Source organism: Plectropomus leopardus, chromosome 14 (assembly GCF_008729295.1).
Source record: "Plectropomus leopardus isolate mb chromosome 14, YSFRI_Pleo_2.0, whole genome shotgun sequence".
Taxonomy (NCBI): Eukaryota; Metazoa; Chordata; class Actinopteri; order Perciformes; family Serranidae; genus Plectropomus; species Plectropomus leopardus.
The window spans coordinates 21,181,138-21,195,093 of record NC_056476.1 but is presented as its reverse complement, the minus strand read 5'-3'; the positions used below and the strand labels follow the sequence as shown (position 1 = coordinate 21,195,093).

Sequence of the window (13,956 nt, the reverse complement as noted above, 5' to 3'; positions counted from 1 at the left end):
CGAGTCGCAGCACTATAAACACTTCTAAAAATATCCCTCTCTACTCCTTCCAGCCGCAGGGCTATATTTAGCCCGCTGTTATCAATCCAATCCATGCAGGGTGACACATCTTCCCTCCCCGGAGGAGAATCAATGCCCTCTCAGGGAGCTGTTTCAAAGGAGAAAGGGAGAGAAAGTTGAAGATACATAAGTGCTGACTTCTGTGGATGCATCGAGATACTCCAGGAAGTGGAGGGGAATAACGGCAAAAGAGATGGTTACATTTGCTCCTCGTGGCTACTGTTGTTGCTCATCACTAGGAGCAGTTGGGCAGCGAGATAGAGCCAATAGTCAATGGTGATACTTTGCTCACACCGAGGGGTCACATTGAGAAGTTTTCACTTCCTGCTGCTGCTGAATTGGGATTACCCACAAGTGTCTGCACTGTGACCACATAGATTGTATCCCGTGTGAATGTCTGTCCATGTTTTGTGTGTGTGTGTGTGTGTGTGTGTGTGTGTGTGTGTGTGTGTGTGTGTGTGTGTGCGTGCGTGCGTGCGTGCGTGCGTGTGTGTGAGGGGTGTGTGGGTTTTTTTTCCCCTTTTTATCACACCAGATGGTTTGATGATGTGCTAGTCACCTTGTTTGTGTCCTTGGTTGATGACGGAGGGAATGAAAAACTTCTGAAGCGTTGTAAAAGTGCGAGACGGCAAACGGAAATATATGCAAGACTCATCTGGCTGAAGCATCTGTATGTTAATCTGTGCAGCAGTTGTATGTGTGAGTGTTTGTGCGTGTGAGTGAGGTACCGCATGTGTACATATGCAAGATCGATTAACTGGACATCGGGGGAGACAGGTATAGATTGATATTGGCCGCTCTTTCTCTGAAATGACAAATGTTGCAGGATCAGACATGGCATTCGCCATCGCTCTCTGTCTCTGGCTAAGTTATTTCACAAATTAGCCACAATTAGTCCACCACAACACACACATGCACACACACACAGAAATTTCATGGGTATACTGTGAGTTTAATATTAATGAAACAGGGTGAACATTCCTCAGTTGTTGGCGACAGGCTCACCTGGGTGAATTTCAATTCAGCATTTTGTGAATATTGGCGTGTGGGCGGCCATCTCTCCTTTGCTCTCTCTTTCACACACACACTCTCCAAATTAAATATGCAAATGCACCTGGACTGCAGCAACAGCTGTAATCCATGCCTCCACCACCTTCCTTGCACCCAGCCCGTAACTTCACAGCACAATAACTTTGTCTTACTGACAACTCTCAGCCCTGATTAAGTCAGCTGCTCCAGCAAACACTGCTCTGTTCTCTCCCTGCATACACTACTGTAGTACAAAGGGAGGATTAGTCTTTGATAGTTTTGCTGATAGGGCATTGCAGAGGGATTTAATAAGCCAATTAATTGCCATGTTGGCTTGCCAAAGGTGGAGCTTGAGAGGCAGAAAGGCTTAAATTACAAAAGGGAAGTGCAAAGCAGCAGAAACAAAACTGGCACTGTGACTGAAAGCTACAGTAACACCACCTCTATGCACAGGGGTTCCCTAACTTTTTAATAAGGGCTTCCCAGATAGCTATCAGGCCATGAGCCACTACTTAGTAAGATTTTGTCCCAGGAACCCCTGAGATCAGACAGCAGTTTGGAGCTAAATATTACTAATCTGTGTGGCCTGAGGCGACAGCGTAGCTTTGTGGTTACCAACGTGTCAGCGAACATCTGCTCATGTTTAATTGTCAATTAATAAGCACATTCTCCCATTTCATTTTTGTGTGCTGCTGCTCTCCCAGGCCAAAAAAAAATTAAATTGGCCAGCTATGATAGCATCCTAATTTTTAATGGGTTTAATACCAATAAGTTCTCCTTTAGTTGCATTTCCTTGTCAAGAATTCTCAAGAATGTGTCTCATAATAGCTTATGCAGTTTGGTGCACGGTATTAAATTAAGCTCAGGGCCCTGGCAAGCACATACCTTGTAGTTTCTCATGGTCAGAGTTTGGATAGTATAAAATAGTTAAATTGGGATCTCTGACCAATATTTTATTGGCTTTGATTTATCATTTCTTCTTTTTGATGTGTCCTCTTCCATCTGTTATATCCTTTCATAGTTTACAGTACAGTTTGAGCAGCTCTCACCAGCAGGCAGCTATTTCCAGAAAAAAAGTCTCTGTATGGGTATCTTCCCAGCACCAGACGGCAGACAGACAAAGCCACAGAAGCCGGTGAAGAAATATAAAAATATAGCAAGCTGAGGAGCCAGATATGTTTTAGGAGTTGGTGGAGAGCAGGCCACATGATTTATTAAAACTAAAGTTATCAGATGAATGGGATAAAAAAACATCAGCAATAAAAGACACTCATGGAAGTGTGAGGTATGCAGTTGGGAGGTGCTGATGATGCAGGGTGGATGCATTCATGCCTGAAAAATGATGTCGAAAATGTGATGAAATGATGGTATTTCTGATTATTTTTTTTTCATTCATTTGAGGAAAGTTACAGTCTCCTCATCTCCAACTTCAACTTTTCCAAAGCAGTGAACCCTTTGAAACTTGAAGCGACTTACTTTTCTTGTGCTGCTCTCGGATGCTTTTCACAAGTATTCAAGTATTTAAACCTTTGAACCTTGAGCAAGTTCAATTTCTTTCAAAAGCATGAGGAAAAAGTAATTGGGCAACTTGGTAAGAAATGTTCCACAAATTGCAAGACATAATTAAAAGAAATATTTTAAAAAGCTAGGGGAAAACTTTATTTATAATTCTAATAATTACAAAATTAATATACTTTAAGTACTTTTTCCAGGTAATTTACTTCTTTGTTTTCTAAATATTGTTGGAGTTTTTTTCTTTACTTTTCAAAAAATATTTTTAGCTAATTTACTTGTATTCTTTTTCTTGCCATTTTTTGAGGGGGTCATTTCTTTTGTCTTTGTTTGTTGTCATCTTCCCATGTTTTTGAAAGAAATCAAGCCAATTTGCTCAAATTTCCAAGGGTTAAATGTAAAAAGTTTGTGTTAGAAGTTAGTTTGTGTGTGGTTATGTGTAAAGTGAAAATACAAGGGGCAAACAGGTGGATGGAAACTCATTTATCACAGTATTTATCATTAATATTATGCTGACAGTTAAATGTTGACAAGAAAATGACCACCACCAAAAGGTGAACAAATGTTGTTCCTTTTATTTGGAAATTAAAAGGTAACAGAACAATGCCTAGTGACTATCATGAGTAACTGTAAGAATATTTCAAAATATTGTAGTTAGATATTAAACCTAAATTAGCCTGATGCACTTTTTCCTCAGCATTTTCCTCCAGCTACTCCATGAGGGAACTCCATGTACTGCCATGCCTGCAGGGACATCTGTTCCCAGTAGGTCTGCCCCGGGGTCTCCTCCCAGTCAGCTGTGGCTGGAACACCTCCGATGGGAGCCAAACAAGACATGTCTTTAATACCATGATCCTGTGAAACTCCTGAGCTTCTCATTTTGTCCCACACACTGACACTTATCAGAATGAGGTGTGTAGGTAGCACAGAAGTTTTCGAAATGTGTAGATGGGTGAGAGTGTGGTGTTGTGGAATCCAGAAAACCAAGGCAGCAAAGAATGGATAGGGTCGTCGGGGCATGAGGGAACTACGTACTCTCTTTTATCTGCCATCAAAATATGTTCCAACGATGTGTTAAACTCTTGTTAGATTTTCTCTGTTTCCTTTTGTGGGTTGTACTTTTTTCAGTTCCTCGTGGTTTTTGCCTTTTTCTTCACTCTGAAAGGTTTTTTCTTTTTCAATTTTTGCTTTGGCCTCTTAAAGGGCAATTGGCTTTATGCTGTTGACCGAATTCGTTTGTCCTGTCCTTTTTTTTTGGTAGTGTTTTATTAAAGTAAAAAAAAAAGCAAAACAATACAAATCGAATTACTTATTTAATCAGCTTATATCTAAATCAGATTTTGTTGTAATGTATTATGTGTCCAAGTTTGACTTTTGACAACCCGCACAACTGTTAAGTTAGTTCTACTCAAACAATTTGAGGAAACAGCTTGCCTTAAATCATTTATTTTTGCCACAAAGCACCTCGACTGAATATCAGCTAAAGTTCGTATTTAGTCTTAAAAATATCTCTGCTTATGATCAATGTCTAAGTCCCACTTTAACATTACATGTGCCAAGAGGCACAGACAGCTACATAGTGTCAGCTAACTAAGCTAAATAACAGAGTACCACAGCTAAAAACAAACAATGTGATTGGTTGGCGCTTCACGGCATCATCGGAGCACTGAGAAAAGTTGAAGCCAGCTGCATTTTTATTTGTAGTGTGTTACACCTGTCAGGAGCAACAAGTGTCAGGCATCAGTTCGATGCTTCATGTCACCGGCTTTCATTGAAATTGTATTGTAGCCTGTTGCTGTGTCGCTCAGAGTGTGAACGCAGCAATACACTAATAGAATCAAAAGATTATGGACAGTTGCTCAGTTGCTTGATGCAATTTTCACACACCTACCAGTGCATGACAGTTTCTTTTTATCATTATTTACACCTCTGTGATAACATCTGATAGCATTAAGTATCAGTCAATAAACAACACAGAGACAAACACAAACAAAATGCTGCATGCGTGGGCGTTTATGTGTGAAAGAGAGATGGAAGAGGAAGAGTTGGCGGTGGGCGTGCGGTGGATGTTTGGTCAGGTAGGGTAACAAGCGGGTAGTAAGAGAGTGAAAAAATAAAACAGCATCTGCTCGAACACACACAGCAAATCCATGCAGTCTTGTGGGAGGAAATGAGGGGCTGCAGGCTGGTGGGTGGGATTACAAATGATTGAACCTTTAAGAGCTTTCTAACGCTCTCTTTTTCTTCCTCTCTCTCAGTCATTTTTCTATCTACACTGCTTCTATGCCGCCTCTCTTTGTCTCTCCGTCTTTCTGGGTGTCTATCTCACTCTATTTCTTAACTTAATGGCAGTGACTTATGTTTCTTAGTGGGAGAGGTGCTGTGTAGAGATAGAGCCGCAGAGTTAATCAATGAAATGCACTGCTGCACTGCAGGAGCACTGGCTGAGGCCTGCGTAGCCAGCACACGCATACACACACACACACACACACACACACACACACACACACACACACACATTCCCTGCGGCCTCCTACAGAGGCAAAGATCAAAGCACTGAAAGTAAAGGTAGATGCACACAGCTAATATGCCAGTGTCTGCACAATTCTGCTACAAGATGCTTGTGAGCCATTTCCCCAATGTTAATTATTGGCAAAGTTGAAGTGCTAAAACAGCTCGGGCGTACAGTATGTTGTTGCCACGAGGGGAACCTTGGTCATAGCATGTGAGAAAATAATTTTCCCCAAGACATGTCTGTTCCTTACTGACCAGAATCCAATTAAATAAAGGAAGTAAAAGTTCTGTTGTTATGAATATGTGACTTTTAAATATGGATCATCACACTCGAGCTGTGAATTTTCACACAGCTCCCACAGACTTCGGCTCATATTCACAAAGGGCATCGCGTCATCGCCTTATATTGCTGAACAGAACAGAATCTGGCACGTTTTTTTAGGAAACAACAGAATCATCAAAACTTACAGAAAACACACAGAATAATTTCACATGGCAGCGAGCTTCACCTCTGAATCCTAGAATCCTCCCTTCATAGGGATCTGTGGGTCAAGGTGAGCATTGACAGGTGTCCATTCTTCAACTCCATTTCGGGACGCCATTTGTGTTTTCACAGCAGCCAATAAGAGAGCTGTTTCTTAATCTTAACATGGAGACACACTACAATCTATCCAGTTTATCAGCGAATCCAAATTAAACAAATCTCACCACAGCTTGCGCCTGTCCTCTGGCGTTCCATTCATTAATTAGACGTCTAAAAATATCAAACCCCTCCAAGACTTAATTAACCCATCGACTCCATTTGGTAGCTGGTGCATGCCTGTCTTTGGAGGAGAGATGAATGACTTTTATCAGAGTGTGTGTTCGAGTGTGCATTCGTGTCCGTGCATGTTTTGGAATAGAGGGCATCGCAGTATATTTTATTAATTCAGGCCTGTCCTTTTCTGCATTGGTGTGTTCCTGCGTGTGGTTGTAGAAGTGCATCTTTTTGTTTCCCATATACATTTGCCATTTCCTTTTTATTTCATGATGTAACACTGCAGCCTTGCAGTGAAATTCACTACCAAGCTTTACAGACCTTGAGGACACACCGTAATCCACATCAATCATGCCTCCCCCCAGAACCAACGTCACAACACAGATGAGACAGAAGAGTCGAAGGCTGCTTTGACCCAGCGTTCTCTGTGATTAACAAAGAGTGGGTGGTAATAAAGCCATAATTGATCAATTATTCAAGCTGTTTTGATTTGATGTGACACTTGTTAGAATAGTAATCGTGGGTGGGCGTGCTTTGATGCCAGAGGTTAGTAGAATTAGTGTCGGGGGGAGGTCGTTTTTTCAGGATGTAAATGAATGGATGTCTTCCATGCTGTTGATGAATTTTATGTCTTGTAAAACAGGAGCACGTCTGAATGGTTTGCAAACATTTTCTGCTGAGAATTCCAGCTGCTTTTCATGATTTTCTTACGTAAAAGTGATGGTTCAACCCTAAAAGAGATACTTTCACAATTTTCAACCAGCTTTGTATCATAACAATGTGGGAGTTATGTGTAGATTTACAGGATTTCCTCCACATTCATTATTTGTGGGGACTTGATGATCAAAACATCTGTCACCACAAATACACTTCCTATTTTTGGAGCTCGACCGCTCATTAGGAACACTTTTGAAATAAATATACTGTTTGGTAATTCATTATACCTCTTGGAACACCTCATGTACTCTGGGCACACACAGAGCAGCAGAATGTCAGGCATGTTAAGAGTGAATCTTAACCGTTCATTCTGCTGGGTCTAAAAGTTTGCATTCACTCACAGCAACTGCTCCTCTCATCCATAGATCTGATCTGATCAGCTGTGAGCAGATCAATGAGTCAATTACATCCCCCGGAGTCACAAACTTCTGCTGGGGAAAAAAAAGAAGTCATGAAGAGCTCGTGCCCATTCTCATTTTGAAGTCGTAAATAATGCCGTTTTGTCAGTGCTTTTGGCGTAAGAGCGCAATGCCAAAAGACACCTTTTGGGTGTGCATGGAGCCCCATTGTACAGTGTCAGGTGAGAACGTACCTGGACAGAACCAGTCACGATGTTATTATACGGCAGCGGACAGATGGCGAACAGCTGGCCGGCACCTGCCGCACATATAAGGCACCTGCCTTATATGCGTGCAGGAGGCGTCACTTGAGAATGTGGCTGGATGGAACCTGTTGCGTGAGCATGAAACGACAGGATGGTGTCATCTTGAAACCTAACCACACGTGCCAGCATGTGCATTTGTTGTTTGCTATGTGCTGCTGTTGCCTAAATACAACCATGTGTGACATATCCCAGCCATGTGCATTTGTTGATACACAGTAGCAGCATCCTGTAGCATAAAGGGCATAAGGATACCCAAAATGTAATATTTAGACATGGAGGTCCACTGACAAAGCTGCAATATGTAATGTCTTGGGATGAGAACATGTTGAGAGCTCTACACGCGTTATGTTCACAGACTCACAAAAACCTCAGAATTTGGAGAGGAGACAGAATGATACATAGGGACACATACACATTTACAAGAAGAAAAATAAAAGCTTGTGTTTGTTTTCTCTGGTCATTTAGCACCAGCTTCCAATGATAAATCTTTCCACTGCATATATAGCCCAGTTTAGTGAAAAGACTGTCTTTCCAGCAGTGAAATATTTCTTTAACAGTCCATTGTTGGAAAGGATAATGTCTGTTTTATTGCTTTTTGAATAATAATCACATTTCAATTGTTATTTTCCAATAGGATGACATTTTCATCAGAAAATGATTAGAGAGTCATGTGTCTGACGCATTAGTGACATTTGGATGCAGCCTATCTCCTCCTGACATTTCCCACAGCCAGTCAGCTGCCACCCAGTTCATTGTGAACCTGTGAGTAGTGAGTTAGTCACCAATTGGCAGAGAGTTTCAGAAAGCACAGAATCAGTATTATCAGTATAATCACACATGAATACAGCATGTGGTTCACCGGCTATTTTAAAGATCTGAGTGCAGCTCTGGTCCAATGTTACTGTAAAGTCAAAGAAATATGGACCCAAGTCAGATTTAACTTAATGAAATCTAGAGCCGGGTGGATTGGCACCACGCCGAGGCTGATCCGGCTGCCAGGATGTTAAAGTGACGGATGGATACAGCATCAGAGAAGCCCTCAACTTCCACATAGAATTTAATGATTACTTACAATGTCATATTTTATGAGTGCAAATCACTGACCATGTTAATGCGTGTCTGGCTAAAGCTTCTGACCGTCGCACACAGTCAGCAGAGTTCAGCAAGGTAAATCTAAATAAGAAAATAGAAAACGGGATGAAGAAGCGAGTTTGCGCTTTTGGGGGGCACTGACTGAAGAGGGTGTCTGTGTTTGTGTTTTGTGTTGTATCATCCGTGTGTTCGTGGGACCCCGCCTCAGCTGCTACTGTTGGTGTCCCAGTAACTGAACTCTGTTGCAGTGTTTAACTAAAGCAAAATGAGAGTGTGCAACTTAGAGAGAGGGAGAAAAAATAGAGCGTGCGTATAATGATCTTGCAAACAATCATCATCAGTTCATTACAATGAGTAGGTGAAGTTAGCCCCGCAGATTTTAATAAGCCACACCACCATCTCCAATACAGAAACAGATTAGAACCATTTAATAACATTTCTACATGTTGTATTATGGTGTGTACCCAAATGGAGTCACATTTTTCTTTCACGGCAAGAACACGATTCAGAAAATAATTTTGCTCCACATGATGTGTTTTCACAAATGGTCTAAGTATTATGCTGGTTACATGTGCTGCACTTGAAGTGGATTCTAATCATAAAATTGCCTACCTGAACAAAGCATGCCATACTAATGTTATAGTGCTTTAACCTCTACTTACTACTGCAGAGTGCCTCTGTGCAGGATGCTCTGCTTGTCTTTCTCCTTCCTTAACATTCAGCATTTTCAGACTGCCATGATGCAGCTTGTTCGATGTAAAATATTCGCTCCATATATAGTAAAGACAGACAGTGAGTGTGAGTGAGACACCTTGTTCTCACTTTGAATGGGATAATGGTAATGCTGACATCTGGAAACTCAATTACCTGGCATAACGAGTGTAAGAAAATTGCAACATGTAAACTCCCTGGCCTGTTTTGATGGCAGGTTTCCATGTGCGATAGCTACATTAGGGTGAGCAAAGATAGCTCCTTTTCTCCAATTTCAAGCTTTATTTTTACCAGTAATTATGATGAACAGCACAGCCAAATTTATAACAGCGTCTTAGTCAAGGTTTTCAGCAGTTTGTAACCTGGCCAAACGACAGAAAAGTGAAAATACAGAGCAGCTGTGGGAACCGTGTGAAGGTTTTAATGTGTATTGACTCATTGTGAAAATGGTCCTGCATAACTCAATGGATGGAACTAACTGTGACAGAAGTAGGGGGTTCAATTCAAGTGTCTATCAAATGGCACATTGCTTCATCACTGGGAAATGTGATAACAGTGTTTTTAATGGTTTTAATGCTTTCACGCTGCTTAGTTTAGATTTACATGGTCCACTAGGAGTTAAGAAAAATCTCAGTTTCTTTTACAATACATTAAAGATTGCATGGACATTGTTTTGTTTGCAATGCAGAGAAGGCAATATGATGTACTTCAAGATGTACTATTTTACCTACGCTGATGTTGCTAGGAAGATACATGCAACACATACATTTTTACAAGAGTAATCAGTGACAGTGGTTCCCAACTGCTCTAGTCCTAAGGTCCAGATTTCTCTTAAGTCATTAGTTCAAGGCCCACACATTATAAAATACCACATATTCAGTTTTATTTTACAAAATATAAACAACATATTGGTTTAGAACACTATCCATCCATCCATCCATTTTCTTCTGCTTATCCGGAGTCGGGTTGCGGGGGCAGCAGCCTAAGCAGGGAAGCCAGACTTCTGTCCTCCCTGCCACTTCGTCCAGCTCTTCCCGGGGGATCCCGAGGCGTTCCCAGGCCAGCTGAGAGACATAGTCTCTCCGGCGTGTCCTTGGTCTTCCTCGGGCCCTCCTACCGGTGGGACATGCCCTGAACACCTCACCAGGGAGGCGTCCGGGAAGCATCCTAATTAGATGCCCAAGCCACCTCATCTGGCTTTTCTCAACACGGAGGAGCAGCGGCTCTACTCAGAGCTCCTCCCGGATGACCAAGCTTCTCAATCTATCTCTAAGGGAGAGCCCAGCCACCCTAGAAATAGAACAAAATTGAAAGAAATAAAACAAAATTGCAAGAGTAAACAGAAACAGCTCTTCAAAATAAAAGCTCTGTGTCAGTTACTGTTCTTCAAAATAAAGTGTGTTCTTTACAATCTTGACATGTTCACGAGTCACATGTGGTCCATTCAAAATGGACCCAGGACCCACTTTTGGACCACGACCCACCAGTTGGGAACCACTGATCTATGATAGATACCAGTGTCCAAAGAAGAATCCCTCTTATGTGGACTGTAAAACATTCACTGTACTCTCACTAAGTGAGTAGCTGATGAACATAGAGGAAACTAAAAAGTCAGATATCTCGCTCAGGAAATGGTGGAGACCAAAGCAGAGCTAAATGGAGAGTGAATATTGGAATTACATTCATCAGGCAGCCCAAACAGGCAGCCAATTGCTACCATGTCTACCTTAACAACTTCATAAGGAGATAATATAGCACTGTTCTCTTTCCAGCTTCTTACACTGCCCTCAGGTGGCTAAAAAACATATTACTTTACTATTACTTGACTATTTTCCCTACCTCTGCCACCCAGGTGCCCCAGGACGACTGGGGGGGTTACCCCGGCGGTGGGAAGGATGACGAGATCCCTTGTCGTCGGATGCGGAGCAGCAGCTACGTTAAAGCCATGGGGGACGAGGAGAGCGGAGAGTCGGACTCCAGCCCCAAGACATCGCCTCAGAAAATGGTGCGGCCCGACGCCCTGGTCAAGGCCATCATCAGACCCAGGGATTTGCTGGACTCCCAGAGGTACAGCACATGCAATTTAAAGATGACATAGTGCTTGTCTCATCATTTTTCCTTCTTTTTTTTTTGGAATTGTTTTGCATGTTCCTTTTAATGTATTCACTTCACTTCTAAGATAGACGGCACAAAGCAAACATTTAAAAAATCAAATCAAAATATCTTAATTCACAGTTTCATTAAATCAAAGGTTATAGTATTCAGGATTTTCCTAAAAAAAATAAAATAGACTCTCAGCTGGCCGCCAGCACTGTTAGAAATGTGTTATTCGATTGAATTAAGGTGTGACGTTCAGTGACTAAAATTTAATGTCAGGCCAACCTCTAATGCAAATGTCAATTTGGTATCGAATACTGACGACAGTTATGTTATTATTTATTTTGTATTGCAAGCAACAATCAGCCAAGAGGAAGTTACAAAAAAACCCGGACACAATTAAAACAGAAATGCAATTATAACAAGCCGAAAGCTCGTTCCAAAATAAGATTGAATCTGGGATTGGCTTTCACTTTCAGTTTTACTGGCAAACAGCAACCAACAATTCCTGTGTAGTCTACCTTTGAAGTAATTAATCTAAAAAATGTATGTGACTTTAATGTTCATCCGGTTTTGTTTCTAAGCCCACTGATCCTGGTGTTCCCTAGGTGGGATTGCTCTGGGATCACACCTGGGCACACTGAGATTTTTGATAAAATACCACAAGAGGAGGCCAGAGATTAACCCTTTGAAACCTGAGCAAATTGGACTGATTTCTTTCAAAATATGGGAGAAAGGAATTGAGCAAGGATAGAAGAAATTACTCAAATGTTAACAAGAAATTTGTAAAAAGTACAAGAAAATTAGTTTAAAAAGTTTAGTTTAAAAAGTAAATGGCCCAGAAAAAGTACTTTAAAATTTGTAATAATTTTATAACATTAATTTAAAAATGTAATTCTGATAATAATTGTATACAGTAAATATACAGTGTAGTTTTTCCCTAGCTTTTTAAAAATAAATTTATGAATCTACTTACATCTTGCAATTTGTGAAACAAACCCTACCAAGTTGCTAATTGCTTTTTTCCACTCATGTTTTTGAAAGAAAAGTGCAACAGTTTGCTCAGGGTTAAACAGTTTAAATACTTGTGAAAGGGGTCTGACAGCAGCACAAGGAAACTGATGTTGCTCCAGGTTTCAAAGGGTTAAAAAAAATTAAATGCTACACATATTGGCTTTAAGCAAGTTATTCTCCTAGTAATTCCAGAAAATTTCCAGAAATATTAAAATAATTAATATCTGAAAATCCTGAAAACTACGTGATTTGGTGGAATGAAATTATCCCAGTGCATGTTTTGCATTTTTGTCACGATGTGCTTCTTTCTTTGTTCCTATTTTGCATTTTAAGCATGCGCCTTTTCTCAGCTTAGTATCTGTTTATGTTTTTTAGCAGCATCATACTTGTTATTTATTTACTTTATTGCATTCCCTCCAGCAGTGTTGACAGTTTTCTTGTGCTCGTGCCCCACCACTACATCAGTGTCAAGCACTTGATAGCTGAACCCTGTTCTCATTAGAGTCCCTTCATGGGTATTCATATCAGCGTCTTCTACTGTAAGAAAGTGTTCAGTACGTTCTTCTGGGATGCGTCCCATTAAACGGTGAGGAAACGAGGGCTTTTGTTTTGGTTACTCGGCGGCGGAAGAAAACGCTCATAAGAGGATTACATGATGAGACAAGCTGAAGACAATGTCACAGAAAAATGAACACAAGCAACTATGTTGTGGAGAGATACAAGGAGAGACATATTAACAGTATTAACATGTTCATTACATTATGATGAAATAAGATAATAGAGCTTGCACCAAAAAAAGAGTAACTGCACCTGTAATAAGACTATTCAGTAACACCCCCCCCCCCAAGGTATTTTGCGGGGGTGTGTTATCATCAGCATTAATATTAAAATTATCTACCTTCCTTAATATTTATGTGTGCAAAGCCAATTACAGTGGAGTAAGATGATACACTGCAGAGGTAACTCTAAATTGTTTTAGGTCAGAAATGGATTCTCTTCTCTATCCTTTTGCTTTTACTGTATGTTGTAAGTCCTGATAATCGTCTCTTTTATCCTTCTAGTCTGTATTTGCCTCATCTTTTTTGCACCTCACATCCTATCTCCATCTTTATTTCGTTCATTTTCAGTTTCAGTTCTCGTAAACACAGCGCTGGGTACACACCAGCCACAAGTACTGCTAAAAGAACTACTTTTCCTTTTATTTTCAACATTTTTTTTGGTTGTTAATTTTTCACTTATGAATCCATAAGTGACACTATTCAAATGTAACTTATTGTGTTATTTTACTCCCTATTGTGGTTTTTAAATTGTATTGTTATAGAACTTCAGAAACCAAATTATTGCATTGTGCATGGCAGATTCATCTTTTCCAGTCTTTTTTTTTTTTAGAGGTGGCAATACGGGAAAGCCAATTCACTTCTGTTCCCTCTTCAAAGGGGCCTGTTCCTCTTTGTTCGGAGCAGAATGTGAAAGCAGTAATTACAGCCCAGATTCACAAGTCTATTTTAATAATATGACAGTTTAAAAAAATATCCCAAACCTGCTCTTTCAAAACACAATCTTTTTATCTGCCTTTGCTCTCCTTCGCAAGCAATGTATATTGACTGCATTTACCAGTCAAGGTTTGAGTTCAGTTTGGAAGGCCTTTAACCAAACTGTAAAGAAGACATGGTTGTACCTTTTCATTTTTTGACATGTAGATGCAGCCTTTCCCTTCATTTTTCATCTCTTCTTGAGAAAACTTTAAAAGTGACTTTCACTGTGCTTTAATGAGGCTCTCTTTGTGTTC

General features: G+C 40.5%; 1 protein-coding gene across 1 annotated transcript in view; it reads left to right on the top strand.

Annotated features, from left to right (window-relative positions):
- dlgap2a (discs, large (Drosophila) homolog-associated protein 2a) overlaps positions 1–13,956 on the top strand; it is a 190,954-nt gene that overhangs the window by 129,052 nt on the left and 47,946 nt on the right. The window contains exon 5 of the mRNA XM_042500654.1: positions 10,909–11,123. Coding sequence (XP_042356588.1) covers positions 10,909–11,123 — 215 coding nt within the window. The remainder of the gene's footprint in view (positions 1–10,908; positions 11,124–13,956) is intronic.